At 35.7% G+C, this 20,191-nt stretch overlaps 1 protein-coding gene across 4 annotated transcripts in view; it reads left to right on the top strand.

Moving 5' to 3' along the window:
* ASXL2 (ASXL transcriptional regulator 2) overlaps positions 1–20,191 on the top strand; it is a 173,127-nt gene that overhangs the window by 89,380 nt on the left and 63,556 nt on the right. For 3 of the 4 annotated variants that reach the window (XM_072633922.1, XM_072633921.1, XM_072633923.1), the window contains exons 3-4: positions 1,374–1,482; positions 5,527–5,677. In XM_072633922.1, coding sequence (XP_072490023.1) covers positions 1,374–1,482; positions 5,527–5,677 — 260 coding nt within the window. Of the gene's footprint in view, positions 1–1,373; positions 1,483–5,526; positions 5,678–8,515; positions 18,201–20,191 lie in introns of those variants that run through there. The other variant, XM_072633924.1, reaches the window with a different exon arrangement.

Here is a 20,191-nt window from a genome sequence, read left to right as displayed (position 1 = left end):
TGAAGGGCTTAGGATGTCAAATTGGAGTTTATATTTGAGCCTCTAGGTGATATGGGTGGGGAAGAAGGGGAGGAAGAAGGATATGACAGGGTCAGAGCTATGTTTTTGAAAAACCACATTGAGTGGTGATGGACTGTAATAGGGAAAAATTTGAGGCAGGGAGGTCAAGCACAGAAGGATGTTGCTTTAGTTCTGGTCTCAGTAGAAAGTGGAGGCAAGGAAACCAACTAAAAGGCAGTGGACCAGGTATCTAAGGTGAGGAGGACCTATACCAGGGAGGTGGCTGTGTCAGAGGAGAAGGGGGAGTGGAATATATGTGAGATGCTATGAAGGTAAAATCACTCCTTGGCAACATTGGATATGAAGGTGTAGATGTGAGAGTGAGTTGAGGATGACACCTTGTTTGATGTCTGGGTGATGGGGAAGATTGTGATAATCCTGAATAGGAAGAGAAGAAGGTTTGTTGGATATCTTGAGATGGTTTTGGGTTATGTTGTTTAAGGTGCATGCAATTTGAGATGTCAGGGCATTTGGCAGTCTCAGACTGGAGATGAGCATAGAGGTTAATGACAAATAGAAGTAAGAATCATGAGCTTAGAGATGATCACTGAGTTCCTGGGATCTTAGAAGAATAAGTAAACACTGATCAACTGTGTCAAAGGCTGTAGAAAGGTAAAGAGAGATGAAGATTGAGAAAAGGCCATAAGATTTGGCAAGTAAGAGATCATTGGTAATACTGGAAAAAGTAGTTTTGGTTGAATGATGGATTAGAAACCAAGGGAAGTGAAGGTACCTGTTGTAGTTGGCTTTCTCAAGTAATTTAACTGCAAAAGAGAGAAGAGATAGATATAGGATGATAGCTAGTGAGGATGGACAGATAAGAGGAAGGTTTTTTGAGGATGGGAGAGACATGAGCATGTTTGTAGGTAACAGGGAAGCTAACAGAAGGGAGAGATTGAAGACAAGTGGAGACTATAGAAGGAGCAGTATGCTGACAACACAGAATGTGATTACTTGTGTTGTGACTGAATAAAGAAGATTAGCAAATTAGGACTTTTCTTTATTAAAAAAATACCTTTGCCTAGGTTTGTCTTTAGTTACTGTGTGGGCATCAGAAAAAAATTATGGAAATCTTGGGAAATAGGAAAAAGCCTTTTGACATGTAATGCTCATAACTATACAGCTATGACAATTGAATTCCTTTCTGAATCTGGTATATTAATAATGATTGTAGATTATTGGAGTTTAAAAGATTATAAATAGTTTCAGATTTATTTCTTTGAATGAATATTGATCAATTAAAAATACATTTTGAAAGTATTGTGGAATGGAATATAATTTACCTCTTTCTCCCTTTTCCCCCTTCTCCTCAGTGGAACTTCTCCCCTTGCATGTCTGAATGCAATGCTACACACCAACTCCAGAGGGGAAGAAGGGATTTTCTACAAGGTTCCAGGTAGAATGGGAGTGTATACCTTAAAGGTAAGTGTGTGTTGGAGAAGTTTTCTAGAAGTTTTTGGAAATATTGAGGACCTGGACTTAAACTTTAAAAGTTGAAAACTGTTAACTCCTGCGTTCATAAACAAGATAACAGAAGTTCAGGTGCTATTATCAGATTGGCAAGTAGATGTCAGCCTGTAAGATGCTTCTTTGAGAAATGGTACAGATCACTAATTTTAGCCTTACTTATCAATACCATTTCCCTGAAAGTAAATGAGGTTAATTCATGCTAGTAAGTTGATTACAAAATTGCCAATAACATGAAGTTGAATTGTTAAAAAACACTGTTTCACTGGAACACTAAATTGCTACTAGGAAATAAAAGTTTAGTTTTTATTTGAAAACTATGAGAAGAAAATCTGTGTTTGTATAGCCTCATTGACACCAATAAGATATCAATGTAAATTTGGGGAAGATCTCAGTTTATATAGAATAGACTCTAACGTCTAAAGGCATAATAGCAAATTAAAAGTTTTAGAATGTATACATAAGTAAGGCTTAGTATAATTAGTTTCTCTAGAAGGTAATTGAAAACAATGGCTACTGTGTTGCTTTTGAAAATTTTTTTTGAACAGGCCTGTATAAAAATGGATGGATTACATGATTGTTCTTTTTTGTCCATTTGTCCTTTTAGCAACAACTGTTTCCTTCCAGTCATCCAGAGTCCTCACCCTGGTTCCTCACTGAATAGATTTATGGGCCACCACCTAGGGGAAACCTTCTGTGTCACATTACCCTTGTAAACAAAGACTATGTGCTCTTTGAGTTCCAAGACCTTGTTAGCCTGCAGGCATCTATTAAGAAATTGCTGTATACCAGGCAATTTGCTAGTCACTAGTGATATAAATAAAACAGCCAGACCATCTCTGACATTCTGCTCATTATTTAAACTTTGTATCTTTACCAAAGAGTAGCATAGGTGCTTTGCACATATTAAGTACTTAATAAAGTTTTGTTGAATAATAGAATTGGCTTGTCCTCTTGTGTAGCTCCTTGTTCTGTAGACCAGGGATCTAAGAGGCATTAAGTGGTGATTTATGGTTATATCCTTTACAATGTCATTTCACACACAACCCCCTCCCCCCAAGGAGCTGAACTCTTGACACTCCCTAGTCTTCAAATTTTACCGTTGGCAATTTTTAAAAAGCATACTGGTGATCACAAAAGTAGAAAAATGAAATAAAGAAAAATTTGAAGACTTTTATACCAAAGCCTTGCTGGTCTCTTCCTCCTCCCTTCCCCCCCAATTAAGACTTACCTGGCTTGATTTTCATGTCTTTACAGCATTGTACTTTCCTCTGGTCTCACAAGATAATTAATGATTATATGATAACAGTCTAATATCTTTCCTTAACTCAAATAATTAATTTAAAAGTAAGAAAGTGTTTCTCATCAAGTTTTCTTGATGACATTAATCTCCTTCCCCCAGAAAGGAAAAGCAAATTTAAAATATGTATTTGTTAATCAAATAATTTTTAGGGCTTCAAAAAAATTTAACTTTGCTATCTTTAATCAAGAATGAAGTTTTTCTTTAAATATCAAAGAACCACTGTCATTTATCTCTTTAGCTTTTGTGCTGCTCTCTGTCTCTCTCTTTCTCTCTCTGGTGCTTCCGATGGCAATGGAGGGAAAAGTTAATGGTGTTAAAACCTAGTGTTAGCCTAAAAAGCAGATATTAGCTAACTTTCCTTTTCTCTTTAAAAGATAATGCAAATCAATACTTTTTCCATGAGATATTGCAGTCTTTATCCAGACCCAGTCCTCTTGTCATATATCTCTCAGAAATTTACTTACTTTCTGATAGTCACTTTTGTTAGAGCAGTTAATAACCCTTAATATGTGATCTTCCCTTAACTAAAACCCTGGAGATCAAAGCTGTTCTCAGGACAGTTATTTCCAAGTTGGTTTCTTACCTCTGTGTAAGTGTGATAGCATCCATTTTTCTTCTGTAGCCCTTCCACTTTTGGGGAGAGTTTAGACTGTAGGGAAGTCTTGCTGTTTTTACCTGGACAGACTGAAGGACTTCAGAGAATACTAATAGCAGGTTATATCCTTTGGCAGTGTATTCTATGGGTCACATTTCTCCCTCACAGCAGGACTTGTTCTATTTGACAAACAAATTACGTTTCCTTCTGGTACTAGAATATTTGCATATGCTCAACAACATTTACACCTCTTCACAGTTCTCCCTGTTAAGTTTGTAGGACATGACCTGGCCTTCTCCATGTGTGATGAAGCACTGTTTGTATGTAGCCATCCTCCAGAAAGTCTCAGATACAGCTTTTGGTGACTGCTTGACTCAACCTCACACCCAGCTATTACATAATTGCCTAAATGCCTAATGATTTTTTTTTTTTTTGAGGAAATACTAGTTTGTTTCTCTAATATGTTGTACTTGGCAGATGTTCTATGTTCCCTTCTCTCCACCAGGGATACGTAAGTTTACTAACCCAGAACATATTTTTTTTCCTTGTGCGGTCCTTAATGGGGATGACAGAAACTGGAGAGGTTCCCATATAGGAATCTCTCTAACACAACTTGCATTTAGGATCCCCAGCTGCTCATGTCCCTGCAGTTTCCCAGGGTTAACTTAAATGATCCTCTTTAAAAAACTGCATGTGTCTAACGAAGTCAATACCAGAAGTTGACAGATTTTAACAACTGAAAATTCATGACAAAAATACATTGTTTTATTTTGGTGGAAAAAAATCTTAATTAACTGAAATTGAATGCCATAATCTGAATCTTCTTTTGCCATTTCTGGTTCATAATTTTCCATTTTATGACAGTTACTCAGATTGTAGACTTAATGTCCAGTAAGAAATAGTATCTGAAAAGGCCACTTAGAAATTGATGGCAAAGGTATGTGTGGTTCTTTATTTATGACATGGTTGAACTTTTTTTTCTTTAGTCAAAATTGTGAGGAAGAAGAAGAAGAATTTATTTCACATCTTTCGAGTTAGCATTACCAGAAGGAGTTATTCTTAGAAAGATGTGTGGAGAGATGTGTCATAAGTTTTTGAAGGATGAAAGAAAGGGATATAGACATAGATTTGTGAAGATTATATCAAATTACAAGGTCTTGGAGATTACAGTAGGATAATCAGGAATGTAGATTTTTCCATAGTAAAGCAGTGGGGGATCATTTTATACATAGAAAGTAACCTTAATAAGTAGCCACTTCAAATATTTTTTTCCCTGGGTGACAGCTACTGGAGAGAAATAGAATGTCAGTATAGCTTTGGCAGTATCCTATTTAAATGCCTTAGAGCTTTTTATAATATAAACCTGGTAACAAACTGTCTGTTGTCTGAGGACCAGCTAGCTAAGTTTGCAAAGACTTATCCCCAGTTTGTCATTAGAATGATGGATTTTACCTCATAAATCATATGCTAAGTTATTATGAAGGTTTGGACTCTGTTGGTAGAGGGAGTGTCATCAGTCAAGGTGGAGCAAGTGCCCAGACCTGTGAAATCAAGGAGCCTTTTGAAGTATTGAAGTAAGGCTTATGATCCTGAAGTTCTTTGTATCTAATGAGAATGCTGATTTCTAACTTAAACCTAGTTTTTCTTACTAGGATATATTGTTTTCTGTCTCATCACAGTTTTGTAGTTTTATGTATAAGAATGCAAAAGATTAGCTTTGGTATTTTGGGAGTTGTGTTATTAGCAATCAGAAGATGTAACTTTATACCTGTTGTGATTAAGAACTTAAACCAGTGTTCTAAATTAGCCTAAGTTCCTAATTACTCCTTATCTTATAAGAGTACCATTGATTTCATTGGTATAGAGAACTTTTCCCAGGAAAGAAAACTCCATCTGCTAGTGTGGGTCAACACCTTCTGTACAATTTAGAGTCTTCAGAGAGTTTTAAAGCAAGCAGGGGTTAAGTAACTAATGTGCAAGGGTGAGACTTCAGTCCAGATCTTCCTAGCTTGGAGCCATCTGACCTGACAGAATCATACCTCTCTTACATGGTAAATAAAATGTTTAGTAGTCACTAAACCAATTGACTTTTCCTTTTCAGAAAGATGTTCCAGATGGCGTGAAGGAGTTATCAGAAGGTTCTGAAGAGAGCAGTGATGGCCAGTCAGACTCCCCAAGTTCTGAGAACAGCAGTAGCAGCAGTGATGGTGGGAGCAACAAGGAGGGCAGGAAGAGCAGGTGGAAGAGGAAAGGTAAATCCATCCATGTTCAGCTAAGTCCTGCAGGTCTTGGAGTAGAACTCTGGAGAAACAGTATCTTTTAACCCTGCATCCAGAACCTTCCAGGGTTTAATTGTCATTGAACAATGTGAAGCCAAACTGTTTTCCTTTTTTGAACTTGTGATTTATCAGTTCTTGGCAAATTACCCACCACTCCTTACATTTTCCTGGCTAATTAACAGTGTATAGTATAATCTGACCCCTTACTGCTTTTCTTTTGAACTCTTCAGAGCCTCTGTTTTTGCTCTCTTTGCCAAAGTTAGAATGCTTGTTCATTTTTCCTCATTTCTCTCAAAATTTTTGATCTACTGTTTTAAGCCTTATACGTTACCTATCTTGGGGCTGAGCCAGAGGACTTTTTATATAGTCACCTCTTATTGCCTGTAATTTGGCTTTTCTGTGATACTCTTTCATTAATGTAGAGTTGAATTTCCATTTTACAAGGTGCCCCTTTTCTTCTGCAGCTACTTGGTAAACATCTCTTAAAAGTGCCAAACTTTCTCTCTCCCTCCATCCCCAACATTTTAGATACCTGCCTGAATATGATGGAATAATTACTACACTGTTAATAGTATTTCTTCATAAGGGTTAACACAGTGCTATTCTATACAGAGAGTAACTTCCAGATCTCCTGACTTAGACCTGTATCTTCAGATTAAAGTGAAATCCTAACTTTGGATGTGGGAGACAAAAATACTGAATCTCAGAGATCAGGAACACTGACTTTAAATTGATTACTCTTTTTACTACCTTATGCTGCCTTTCAAATTTGGGGGTGTTTTGTAAAAATACTCATCTCAGTCCCACAGAAGTGAGTTGTTTGAAAAAGAGCACCAGACTTGTAGTCAGAATGCCTCGATTAAAAACTAATCCTTTTACTTTGTAGCCTTTCTGAGCCCCAGTTTTCTCATTAAAAAAAACAACAAAAAACAAACCAGTACTCACTGTTTGGGGATCAAATGAGATAATACACTTTAGCAGCTTATTTTTGTTAGTGATTTATGCTTTGCATTCATGAACTACATAAATGTAAGCTACCATTGTCAGGACTTTGAGATTTGGACATTATGGTCAGTTATCAGTATTAAAGTTGGAGCCATGTTTTCCTCCAGAGGATTTCCTATTCTGATTATTGGTTCAATTGAAGACAAAGGTTGTAAAATAACTTTTACTTAAGCAGAACAGCAGTCAAGAACTTGTGAAAAGGAATTGCTGGAGATTTGTTGCTATTGACAGTCTTAGTCGTGCCCTCATTTATTTAGCATTCTTCTCTTTGATTCATGAATGCCATTCTTTCTTGCATCTCTTCCTCTTTCTTTGCCCCTTTTGTGTCTCTTCTGGCTGCTTATCTTTATGCATTCCCTGAAATACTGACTTCCCTCTTTTATCTTTTCTTTTTACCTTTTCCCTTCCTGTTCTCACTTTCTCACTTGGGGGATTCATTATCATCTTTATGTAAATGATTCCCAGATCTCTTATGTTCAGCCCCTACCACTCAAGGAGAATGAGGCCTTGTGGGAGGTGATAGAAAGAGTCCCTCCTCAGCTTGGAGTCCGCAAGGCCTCATTTCCAATCCTGCAATTGTCTGACTTTAGGCAAGGCACTTAATCACTTAATGAGGATCAAAATGCCGTCTACTTCACCAGGGTTGGTATAAAGCCTAAATTATTTAATGTATATAATGTATACAAAGCAACTTGCAAGTGTTAAAGCATTAGATTCCAAGCATGTTCTGAAGACAGGTCTTTTGCTTGCATGCCTGGCTGCTACCTCACTTCTAACTTGATGAAAATGAAACTCCTTATTTTCTGCTTCAAACCTGCCCTACTGTTTAACTTCCATGTTTTTCTGTTAGTAACACTGATTTTTCTGATTGCCTCAACAACCTCTCCTAGTCACTTAGGTGTGATATTAACTATAAATGAGATCGTGATCTCTTCGTTTTTGAATCTTTCAGGAGGCTCCAACCTCTCCTGTGTATATTCTTATTTCCCAGTGAGTTTGGGAGTTACTGAAAGGAAGAGACTGTTACCTTGTTTCATTTTTGTATCCTCAGCATTTAATCCATTGCATACAGTAGTTTAATAGATGTCTGCATTGAAATAGAAGTCTGAATTCATATTTGAAATTTGGATTACCTCTGTCTCTTAATAAACACTTGACTGAATTCCTAGAACATCAAGACACATCTGTATTCTAAGGTAAACATAAAAATATATATAAAATTGGATACAGGTGGTTTTAAAATTATCTTTGATTTGGCATTATATAGAACAGTGCTTCCTTGTTAATGTAGATAATTAAAGGTTGGGTGCCATAAGAAATGATGAACAAGAAGACTTCAGAGAGGCCTGGAAGGACTTATATGACCTGATGCTGAGTGAAAGGAGCAGAACCAGGAGAACTTTATGCACAGCAACAACCACAGTGTGTGAGAGTTTTTTCTGGTACACTTAGATTTTTGTAATAACACAAGAACTTCTTACCAAAAAAAAAAAAAAAATCCCAATGGAGGATCTCAAGGCAAAATGCCTGCCACACTCAGAGAGAGAAATATGGAAGTCACTCACATATTGTAGCAGATCATGTTTGTGTATGTGTGTGTGTTTGTGTATCATGTTCTGATTTGTTATACGATTTCTTTCATTTATCTTAGTCTGACTACATAGCATGATTATAGTGAAAATATACTCAATAGGAAAGTATATGTAGAATCTATACAGAATTGTATGCAGTCATGGGGAGGGAGGGGGGTAGTGGGGAGTAGGTGGGGAGGGATAAAATCGCAATTGTATGGCAGTGATTGTTAAACATTACAAAATAAAAAAAAAAAAAAAAAAGGTTGGCAAGAGTTTCCTCCAAAACCAGAATTCTAAACTTTTTTGTGTCATGGACTTCTTTGGCAGTCTGAAGCCTGTAGACCCTTTCTCTGAATATTTTAAAATGCATAAGATGGCAAAGATTATCTAAAATAGAGGTGTAATTTTTTTTTTTTACATCCAAATAGTATTGTAAAGTGCCTTCTGAAGGGCAGCAGGGAGAATATGGTAGGCTGACTTACTTGGCAAATGAAGATTTTAAAAATACATATTTTTTTAAATGTGATCTGTAGTTGGAAAACAAAAAACTTCTTTGCCTTGCCTTAAAATGTAGATCCAAAGCCTAGGATATAAAGTATTTCAAGATAATTTGAGGAAGTGAAGAGTACTAATGAGGAATCTAGAAAGGTTTTCCACAAGAAGCCCCCAGAGTTGAACCTTGAAAGGGAAGATAAGAATTTTAAGAGACCAAGCTGAGGAGGTGAGTGCATTCTAAGTGAAGGAAAGGCACCTGAGCAGGAACATTCTAGGAACATCAAGCAGGTGTGTGAAGAGCAGTTACATGCATGACATAAGTCTTGAGAGATCAGCTTTGAGCCAGATTGGGCAGTATTTTTTTAAACTGAGGAGTTGGGATTTTGTCATAGAGGCCAAATGGTATGAAAAATATTCACTTTGTCCTGACAGACTTTTTAGAAGCATGTAACTTTGATCACTGGAGTATTGCAAGGTGTTCTTAAAGGGTATGCATGTTAATGAAAATTTTTAAATAAAAATAAATTTTTATTGAAATCTCTTTAAATATTCATATCCATATTCCAGTATAACCTCCAGATCAAGCAAACAACAAATAATAATTTAAAAAAAGAAGAAAAACAGAGCAAAACTAGCCAACATTTTAGGAGTCTGATATATTCAGTGTTCCACATTTATATTTCTCCCAACCTTCGCAAAGAAGAGAAAGATTCCTTCTCAGATTTTTTCTTTGGGGCTATTTGGGAATTAGCTAAATGAATTGTGGCACGTAAATATAATAGAACATTATATCTCTATGAGAGGAGATGAATGTGATGAATACAGAGATGCATGATAAGACATGAAATGAGGGAAAGTGAAGTAAGCAGAGCCAGGAAAATAATTTACACAGTTTTTACAGTAAGGTAAAGGTAGAATCAATCAATCTGTAAACATTTATTAAGTGTCTACTGTGTGCCAGGGACTGTGCTAAGCACTAGAGATACAAATAAAAGACAGCCCCTATCCTCAAAGTACTTGGAATCTAATGGGGAGACAACTTGTAAATAAATCCATATGAAGCAAACTACAGGATAAATAGGAAATGATAAACAGAAAGCACTAGGTTTAAGAAGGATTGGCAAAGGCTTCCTGTACAAGTTAGGATTTTAGTTGAGATTTAAAGAGAAAGTAGGGACCTCAGTAGGAGGAGAGAAAACATTCTGAGTGTGGCAGACTGCCAGAGAAAATGCTCAGAGCCCAGAGATGGAATATCTTGTCAGGGAATAAGATATAATATAAGAAGATCGGAGAGGTAAGAGGGGGCTAGGTTTTGAAGGGCTTTGAATGCCTAACAACATTCTGTATTTGCTCCTGGAGGCAGTAAGAAGCCAGTGGAGTTTATTGGGTGGGGGTGGAGGTAGGGGAAGGAGATGGGTAACATTATCAAATCTGCATTTAGGAAAATCTTTAGTGGCTGAATGGAAGATAGACTGAAATGGGGGGAAACTAGAGAAAGGCAGATCCACCCACTAGGAGGTTATTATAGTAATCCATGCATGAGCTGATAAAGGCCTGCCCTGGTGGCTGTGTCAGAGGAAAGAAGGAGGGTTGGGAGGGAGGACAGGGCATATTTGAGAGATGTTGGAAAGGTGAAATTGGCAGGCCTTGAAAACAGCTTGGAAACGGGGAATTAAGAGATTGTAAGTGTAATATGGAAAGTAGGTGGTGGGGGTGGAAGGTTTTAGGGGTGAAGATAATGAGTTTAGTTTTGGATATACTGAGTTTAAGATGATGTCTACTGTGCTAACTTTTAGAAGTTTAAAAGTTTAAGTTTAAAAGTTCAAGATGATGTCCACTTCTAAATGTCTGAAAAACAGGTGGGCATGCAAGATTGGAGGTCAACTGAGAGACTGGGGCAGGAAAAGTAGATTTGATAATCATCAGCCTGGAGATGGTAATTAAATCCATGGGAGCTGAGGAGAACACCAAGTGAGGGAGAAGAGAAGAGAGCCTAGGACAGAATTCTGTGAGACACTTGCAGTTTAAGGTATGATCTGGAAGAGGATCCAGCAAAGGAGACTTGAGAAGGAGCTGTCAGATAGGGAGGAGAACCAGGAGAGAATGGTGTCTGGAAAACCTAGAGAGATGAGAATTTCGGGGAGTACAGAGTTTGCAACGTATTAAAGAATGTGGAGAGGTCGAGAGTGAAGCATGAGAAGAGTCCTTTGGGTTTGGCAACTAAGGTCATTGGTAACCTTGGAGAGGGCAGTTTAAAAGCTATGGAATTATTAAGGACCAAAATTGGTCCCAAAGAAGAGAGTTGAGAAGGCAGCTTCTTTTTCTTTGCAGAGGTTGAGAGGAATATGGGTGTGGAACACTGAATATTATCCACTTGGTTTCCAGTTAAGCTATGTATACTGTTTTATTAAGTGAATTTTTTTTTTGCATGAAACTTAAACAAGTATTGATAATACAGTAAAACCTGTTTTGTAATGCTTGAATGAAGCCTAACTTTTTGGCCTTATGTACCCCAGTCAGGCATCTAAAGGGCAGATATGATACTGTATTGAAGGAGAGAAGTGCTTGGTGTGCCTTACTATAATCTAATAATCTAACCCTAGAAATAGAAGTATAATAGTAAAGTAAGATAGAAGTATAATATGATGCTCCTTGAATACCCAGGCTCCATTCCTAACTCATTTTTATTTGAAAATCAACGAAACATCAGAACTTACCATCTTTGCCGTTTCCATCTTTGTACAGGTAGCCAGGTCTTCTTTTTAGCCCCTTAGCTATTATTGGTCCTGTGGAATCACATCTCTTAAGTTCTAATATTTGTCATTTCTGCAACAATATCTGTCCAGCTTCTTTTCCCATGTTTTGGTGGCTCTCAGTGCATCTCTTATTCTTGACCTACAGAAATCATTTGTCCTTTAGGCAACCAGTTGACACAAGGGAGAGAGTGCTAGCTCTGGAGATGGGAACACTTGAGTTCAAATCTAGCCATACTAACTTGGTGACCCTGGGCAAGTCACTTAACCTCTGTTTACCTCATCTTCCTCAATAGTAAAATGAGTATAATAACTATACCTACTTGGTGGGCTTATTTTAGGGATCAAATAAAAGTGCAGTCCCTGGGACTTTTTTGTTGTTATTCATTTGTATCGGTTGTATCTGGCTCTTCCTGACTCATTTGGGGTTTTCTTGGCAAAGATACTGGAATGGTTGGCCATTTCCTTCTTCAGCTCATTTTATAGACCAGAAGACTTAGACAAACAGGGTTAAGTGACTTGCCCAAGATAACACAGCCAGTAAGTGTCTGAAGCCAGGTTTGAACTCGGGTAGGTGACATCCTGAGTCTAGGCTCAGTCGTCTATCCTTTGTACCACCCAGCTTCCCCTTTTCATATCTGTTGTACCACTATTGATGGGAGTTAGGGGGCAACTGTCACCTATAAATATTAGAGAATTTTAAATACTCAAATAGTATTCATTGAAATTAGGACATTATATACGTAACATGACCTAAAGTGGGTCTAAAAGTGTAGTAAAACCTCTAATTCAGACTACATAGGAATATCTGTCTACATGAATTATTTTGAAGAAATGCCTTTCTGTATGCATTCATGTACATCTTTTGTTTCAAAAATCTGTAGTGATATATAAATGCAGCAATTAAATGTGTTTATTTTGTGCGTTTTTCTGGTTGCTTACATATGTATGTCTCTACTTATATCATGTAAGCGCCCTGAGGACAGAGGTATTTCTTTTCTGTTTATGTGTCCCCGAGGCCTAAGAGACTGCATGGCATAAAGAATAGAAGGCCACCCTTGAAGCCAGGTAAACCTGTGCTCCAGACCTTTCTCTTGTACACTCTAGCTGTGTGACTCAGTGCACTCAACCTCTAAGCAGTTCTGTAAGACCACAAATTGCAGAGAAAATACTATCTGCATTGATACGGAAGAGTTTCCCTAAACCAGTGAAATCACAGATGCTGTTCCCAGAGCTTAGCATGGGGCTATATGGTAGGTGCTTCATAAAGTGGTTGATGAACACAAGTGGGGAGACACACACACACATACGTACATACATGCATATATATGCACACACATATTTTTATATATGTATACACACAATACACACATATATATGTTTTAACGTAGATAAGAATATTGATGCTCAAAAAAAATTCAGAGTTCATATCATGTAAGTAATTGATTTTAGGGTGAGAACTGGAAAATGCTTATTTCAGCTTTTAAAGACATGCCAAATTATATTAGAACATTTTCATAGTATAGCCACTTAAAAAACAAAGGCAGGTGCTTTATGCAAGTAAAATGTCTTTTTCCAACCATGCTATGAGCTTGTATGGGGGTGATTTAGGGCAAATTATCACTGAATCTCAATTCTCTGAACAAAGATAAGCTGGTTAACCATTGCTCACAGTTCTTCAACTATACTTTATCTTCAAATCTTCCCTTTTGAATGACATAACTAAAACAGCCCACTGTTTGGGGATGCCCTGGGCTCTACTTGCTTGTGGCCAGATCCTTGTCATCCCGGTCAGCGTATGAAAGTAGTCAGATTGGAGACAGAGAGAGAGAGAGAGAGAGAGAGAGCGACCCTTCAAAAAGCTTATTTATCCATTAAAAGAAGTGAACTTGAAATCTGGTGCCATTAAGTGCCCCACTTTAATAATCTGAAATAGATTTTGAAAATGTAAGAATTCTTTATCTCATAAGGGATCATGATATTTCTAAACATTTTCTTTTAACTAAAATTGTTACTTGACATTAAGACTGTTAGAAATTATTACTAATATTATTTGGTTTATAATTGTAATTGAGGAGATTGAAACTGGATCTATGACTTCATTATTATAAGGGACTCCCAAATGAGGAAGCTTTCTCACCCATTGTAGACTGGCATCTTCTTCTCTGCCACTTGTACTATTGGAGAGCTGCCTAGAACACTGAGAGGGCTACACAGCCTCTGTCTGTCTGAGGTAGGACCTGAGCTTTGATCTTGGCCAAGGATCTTGGCTTTGAGGCCAGCTTTCTATCAACTATGCCTGGCATTTAATTTTTAATTGTAAATTTGTTATACATTATTATGAAGATTAATATTGAGTCAAGTATAAAACAGGGAGATGAGTGTTAAGTTGTTCAGTAAAGGTTAATTATAGAAGAGGAATTCCGCAAAGATTATTAGGTCTTCTAGACGTTCTTGTTTGTGGATAATATTTTGCCGATTACCTCAAGCCCTGGAACAATGCAGTGATTCCTAAATGATATGTGTAGGAACTTAAGAGTTTTGCCTAATTATCAACACAGCAAAAATAAAATAGGTAAAGAATATTTATTTATCAGACTTTGATATGCTCTTTGAAATATAATCTTTAGAGGTGGCCAGAATCAGTATATATATTGCAAACTAAACATGTACATGGATAACAATTTAATAGGAAGAGGACAGAATCTTGGGAAATGCTTTGTTTTTAATGATCCCATGGTTTTTCCTGAATCACAGGCAATCATTTGTTTAGAATTATTTTAAAATTTATTTTGTTAAATATTTCCCAATTATATGTAAAATTTTTCTTTAACAATCATTTTAGAAAAATTGAGTTCCAAATCTTTTCCCTGGGCCCCACCCTCCCCTCTCCTTGAGAGTGCAATAAATTTGGTTTTGATTATATATGTGAGGTCATGCTAAAAATTTCTGTATTAGTTGTGTTGCAAAAGAAAACACAAAATAAGACAGTATAAACAAAGTAAAAAAATTGTTTCAATCTGCATTCAGAAATCACTTCTCTAGAAATGCATAGCATTTTTCATTGTGGGTCTTCTGGTCTCAGGTCATTATCTCTATCATACTAACTAAACCTTTCAGAACTGATAATCATTCCAATATTGCTGTTACTGTGTACCACGTTCTTCTGCTTGCTTCACTTTGCATGAATTCATATAAGTTTTGCCAAATTTTTTTGAAAGCATCCTGCTCACCATTTCTTATAGTACTTCATCACAATTATATACCACAAATTGTTCAGCCATTTTCTAGTTGAAGGGCATCCCCTCAACATCCACAACTCCACCAACAGTGCATTAGTGTCCCAGTTTTCCCATATCTCTTCCAATGTTTGTTCTTTTTCTTTTCTGTCCTCTTAACCAATCTGACCAGTGTGAGTGAGGTGGTATCTCAGAGTTGTTTTTAATATTTTTAATATTTAATATTTCTCCAATCAGTGGTGACTTTGAGAATTTTTTTATGTGACTCTTGATAACTTTTATTTCTTCTTCTGAAAACTACTTGTTTATATCTTCTGACCATTTATCAATTGGATGATGAGTTCCTGTATTAGAGAAATGAAGCTTTTATCAGAGAAGCTGCCTGCAAAAATTTCCACACACACAACACATCCACCTTGCTTTTTTTTTTCTTCTAATTTTGACTAACTGGTTTTATTTATGCAAAAGCCTTTTAACTTCTTTTAATCAGAATTATCTATTTTGCTAACTGTAATCCCTTTAATCTCTTGTTTGGACATAAACTCTTCCCTTATTCATAGACCCGACAGGTACATTTTCTATGCTCCCCTAATTTCGTTATGATATCATATTTTATGTCTAAATCTTTTACTCTTTTTGACCATATTGTAGTATATATACAGTGTGAGGTATTGGGCTATGCCTAGTTTCTGCCAAATTACTTTCAAGTTTTTCCAGAAAAAAATGTTGAGTTATTACCCCAAATCCTTGGATTTTTGAGTGGAACACTAGATTACTGTGGTCATATACTACTGTGTGCTGGGTACCTAATCTATTTGACTGATAATACTAACTACTTTATTTCTTAGATTGTTTTGATAATTAGAGCTTTGTAATATAGTTTGAAATCTGGCCAACTTCCTTTAAATTTTTTTTCCCTATTCCCTTGCTATAGTCTTCCAGATGAATTTTGTTACTTTTTTTCCCTAACTCGATGCAATCATTCTTGGGTATTTTGGTATGTCACTGAATAAGTTAATTAACTTAGGTAGAATTGTCATTTTTATTATATTGGCTCAGTCTACCCATGAGCAATGAATATTTCTCCAATTGTTCAACTCTATTTTTATTTGTGTAAAAAATGTTTTATCATTGTGTTCATGCAGTCCCTGGGTTCATCTTGGTAGATAGACTTCCAAGTAGTTTATATTTCATATATCTTAAATGGAATTTTTGTTTTCCTGCTGGATTTTGTTGGTAGTATATAGAAATGCTGAAGATTTATATTGGTTTATTTTATATCTTGCAACTTACTGAAGTTGTTAATTGTTTCAACTAGTTTTTTATTTGATTCTTTAGGGAGAGCAATCTTTTTAATAATTTTTTATCAGTCTTTTTGTTTTATGTCACATTTTCCTCTGTATCTCTTTAATTGCTCTGAGAGAAGAACCTCTTATGAGAAAGCAGGAAAAAAAGAGGAAAAGATAATCAGAGGAATTAAACTGCATTATATGCAATGTTGAGCATCTGCATAGTCTCCTATTTTTGCAAAGAAGAGTGGGGAGATGTAATCTCATCTCATGCTTGGGTTACAATTTTGTAGCATTCAGTTTTGATGATTTTGTTTTTCTTTTTACTTTACTTGTGGTCATTGTATGTATTATTTACTTTTTTCTACTAACATTATTTTGCATCTGTCCATGTAAGTCCTTTGTAATATTCATATTTAGTAATTCTTAAAATTACCATTTAATATTCTAGTACATTTATATACCATGGTTTGTTTCGCCAGTCCCTATATGATAAACATCTACTTTGTTTCAGCAAAGGTAGTGCTGCTGTAAATATTCTGGTGTATCTGAGGCATCTCTCCTTCTCTCTCTCCCTTTCCCTTTTTCCTTCTGTCTCATTGACTTTTTTGGGACCCTTGTCTTTCAGTGAAACCTGAATCAAAAATATATTCATTTACATTACCTTTATTTGCTCTATGCCAAATTGGCTTTCGAGAATGGTTGTACTAGTTCACAGCTTTTATTAGTTGTGTTGCTCTTTCTCCACAGTCCCTCCATTATTGTCTATTCTCATTTTTTGTCATGTGCAGAAGACCCATCTTTTTAACAATGATATGCTTTTGATTATAAATGACTGAAAAAATGAAAAATTGTATTTTGTGAAGAATTATATTTTTAGGTCACCCAAAAGGAGGCCATTGTGGGTAACATTACCAATGAACAGCTGTAGAAGAGAATCATCCTAAAGGATTTTCACTACAAAGGTTTCTAATTCAAATCAAAGATAGGCTGATTGGTCATATGCGACCTGGTCAAGATTTATTTGGGGATCCAGGAATTTGTTTGAATCCATTGTTACAAATCACTGTTCAAGCAAACAAAAAGCATTTATCAAGTACCTACTATTTTGTTTCTGGGGTTACAAAAGCGGAAGTAAAACATTTCCTTCCCCTCATGGAGCTTACATCTGTAGGGGGACAAACATGCATAGTTATTTTCAGATCACCGACTCATCTTTGTCACTGTAATAGTGCTTTATTGTGCAAAATAAGGTGGCATACAGTGTGAGTTTGGAATTTGTTGAGTTTGATTGACTGATGTGTGTATACCCAAGGTGAGCACAGAACATCTAGGAATGCCCAGTGCTTTTTGAGAACTACAAAATTAAGTCAACAATCTGCTGAAGTAATTATGACATCCGATGCCAGCTATAATGCAAATATCAAGATTGAGTTTTAAGTGTGGCCCATAACCTAATCTCATTAATCTTTAGTCACAGTATATATACATCTGATGTTAGCAGTCATTTGGAAGATGTATGTGCCAGAAAAAAGCATAAATATTTCCTACTCTTTCATCTTTATTAATATTGAAACTGGAAATAGCTTATGTGTGTATTGTGTGCATGTGAATGCATTTGTTCTGTATAATTCTGAGAAATCTCTTAGCCACAAGTGAGAGAAACGATGACATGTGGTATGCTGATGACTTCAGGCCACATTTCAGTAGGATTAACTTCCTTTTGAGGAATCACAAGTGGCCTGCAAGTATCAGTAAGAGGTTGAGTAAACTTGTATATGCTTTTTCTCAAGGGCTTTGCCTCTCAATCTAAGGTGACTTTATTTCATGCCCATAGTAAAACAGGAAGCACGTTCAGATAGCATCAAAACCCACTTCCTTATATGTACAAAATAAAGACCTCTGACAGTAGCAAAACTGATGCTTTTCTTTTAAAATGGGTAGAAACCCAGTCTTCATGGGTTTTCCTTTCAACCAATTAGAAGCAGAAACAAGTACTTTGAAAACGAAAACTCAGCCATAAAATTAATTTATTAATTTAGCCAAACACTGAAAAAACGCAGAAGTGTGCAGCATTAATTGCTAATTTTCAGAGCCGGAAACAATGTTCAGAGAGAAGCTATATGAAATTTCAAGCCAAGGTAAGTCATTTGCTTCTCCCTGTGGAGACAAACCCACTAGTGTAGACTTTGGTTTGAGTGCTTTTTGTTCAAGTAGCACAGTTATTTATATAAAGGCTATGTGTTTGTTATATAATGAAGCTTAAATATTGCAAAATGAAATAGCTGTAAAAATATTTCTTCCTTTGGTGTGAACAAATTTTTTCCATTTTTAGATGACTTGAAAGATGCAGCTGATCATCTTAAATAGTCCAATTTCTCCCAATTGTTTAATTGTGACCCCTGGGAACACAAAGCCAAAACAAATTATTGTCTTGATTCCCTTCAGTCTTTTTTTTTTTAACCTGAGCTTATTATTGATTAGATAATAAGAGTTAAATACTCTTGATTAGAATGATTAAATTCTAGGCTTAGAAGAAAATGTTATGTCTAAAGTTATGTGAAATACCCCAGACAGTATGTGTTAAGTGAAGGAACAAAAAAATTGCACAAATAAGTAGTGATACCCTGATTAAAAAGTTCTCTGGAAACAAAACTTTTTAATAAAATTGTTCTCGGTTTGGAGATTAAGGTTCTCATCAGTACTCAAGTAGTTGGTAAGAATAGATAAGGAGACAACAGTGTTTTCTCAGCTCTGGTTTCCTGAGTATGAACCAGGGACTCAGCAAACTGAATCACGGGTTATATTCCTAGGGATTGAACAGCCCATTCATCTGGGAGTGAGGAAAGGAATAACCAAATTCTAACTTTGAGTGACAAGTCATTATTTAAGGACCTGTTTCCTTCCTCTGTGAACTGAAGTTGTCAGAGTACATCATCTTGCCTTTTTGATAGGAAGGAGATGAGAAGGTCTTGTTGTAAAAATTGGTAGAGAAGAAATTTATGTTCTGAAATGTGTCCCTCTGCCTACTCATTCTACAAGATTTCTTCTATAAAAATATATTTTTAGAATTCTTTCTCTTCTTTAATTGAAATAATAGTGTATATAGCAGGTTAAACTGATTTTAGATATGTAAGTCAATTCTTATCAGGCTTGGTTTATAAATAAATATTGAAATTCTGCTATGATTATTTTCAACAGTACTGTTTTTATTTCTGGTAACTTTAAAAGTTGTAGATGAGGATTTAGGGAAAACACCTTTAAGTGAAAAATTTCAGAGTAAAATATCATTAGAATCACATAGTCTGTTGTGAGGATCTTAATGCTTATATGACTCTTGTTATTCTAACAACTTAAATATTGTCTCCTCTTTAAAATATCTTGGCGTAGAAATAATAATTTTAATTTTTTTTACTTTGCATATTGAGCAAACTTTTAATAAGGCACTGTTTTGTGCAGAGCACTATGCTAAATAATAACAGTAATAATTAGCATTTATATAGCACCTACTCTGGGTCAGCACAGCCTTTGCGTCTAGGTGACGCACAGAGATGAAATTAAATGTAATCTCTGCCCTTATGAAACTTATGATTCTGTATAAGTCATTTGTACATGGTATTGATGTTGCAAATTCTTTTAACTAAGTCATTTGCAATAATGTACTTTTAAGATTTAAAAAAAAATTGGCAATATGGCCAACAATATCTTCTGAGTTAATACCCAAAGCATTGCAGAAATTTAGGTGATGTCATGTGCCCAATACCTTAGTCATCAAGTTAACTATTTTGGGGTTTCCTTTCTTTCCATGGTTGCTTGAAATTATCTACTAGAGTTAAAGATTTATTTTTTTTACATATAAGTTAGAGATATTTTTATAATATTGTCATTTTTATCGAGTTACAAAAAGTTCCCGTGGTTATACCTATCACAGTATATCAGAAAACATTGTATTACTAACTATTTTAATAAAAGTTCAATGATAATTTTAAATTTATACTTAAAATACTTTCAGTCCATACTTGAGAGCTATTTAATACTATATAGCATTGAGCAACATTATTCTACTAAAAACCATTATAATGCTGTCCCTAACACAGTGTGTACTGTTCTAGTTTCTGTATATCTTTTGAAA

The sequence above is a fragment of the Notamacropus eugenii genome, chromosome 1 (genome assembly GCF_028372415.1).
Source record: "Notamacropus eugenii isolate mMacEug1 chromosome 1, mMacEug1.pri_v2, whole genome shotgun sequence".
Classification (NCBI taxonomy): Eukaryota; Metazoa; Chordata; class Mammalia; order Diprotodontia; family Macropodidae; genus Notamacropus; species Notamacropus eugenii.
The sequence above is the reverse complement of the archived record's forward strand: the minus strand, read 5'-3'. Positions and strand labels throughout refer to the sequence as shown.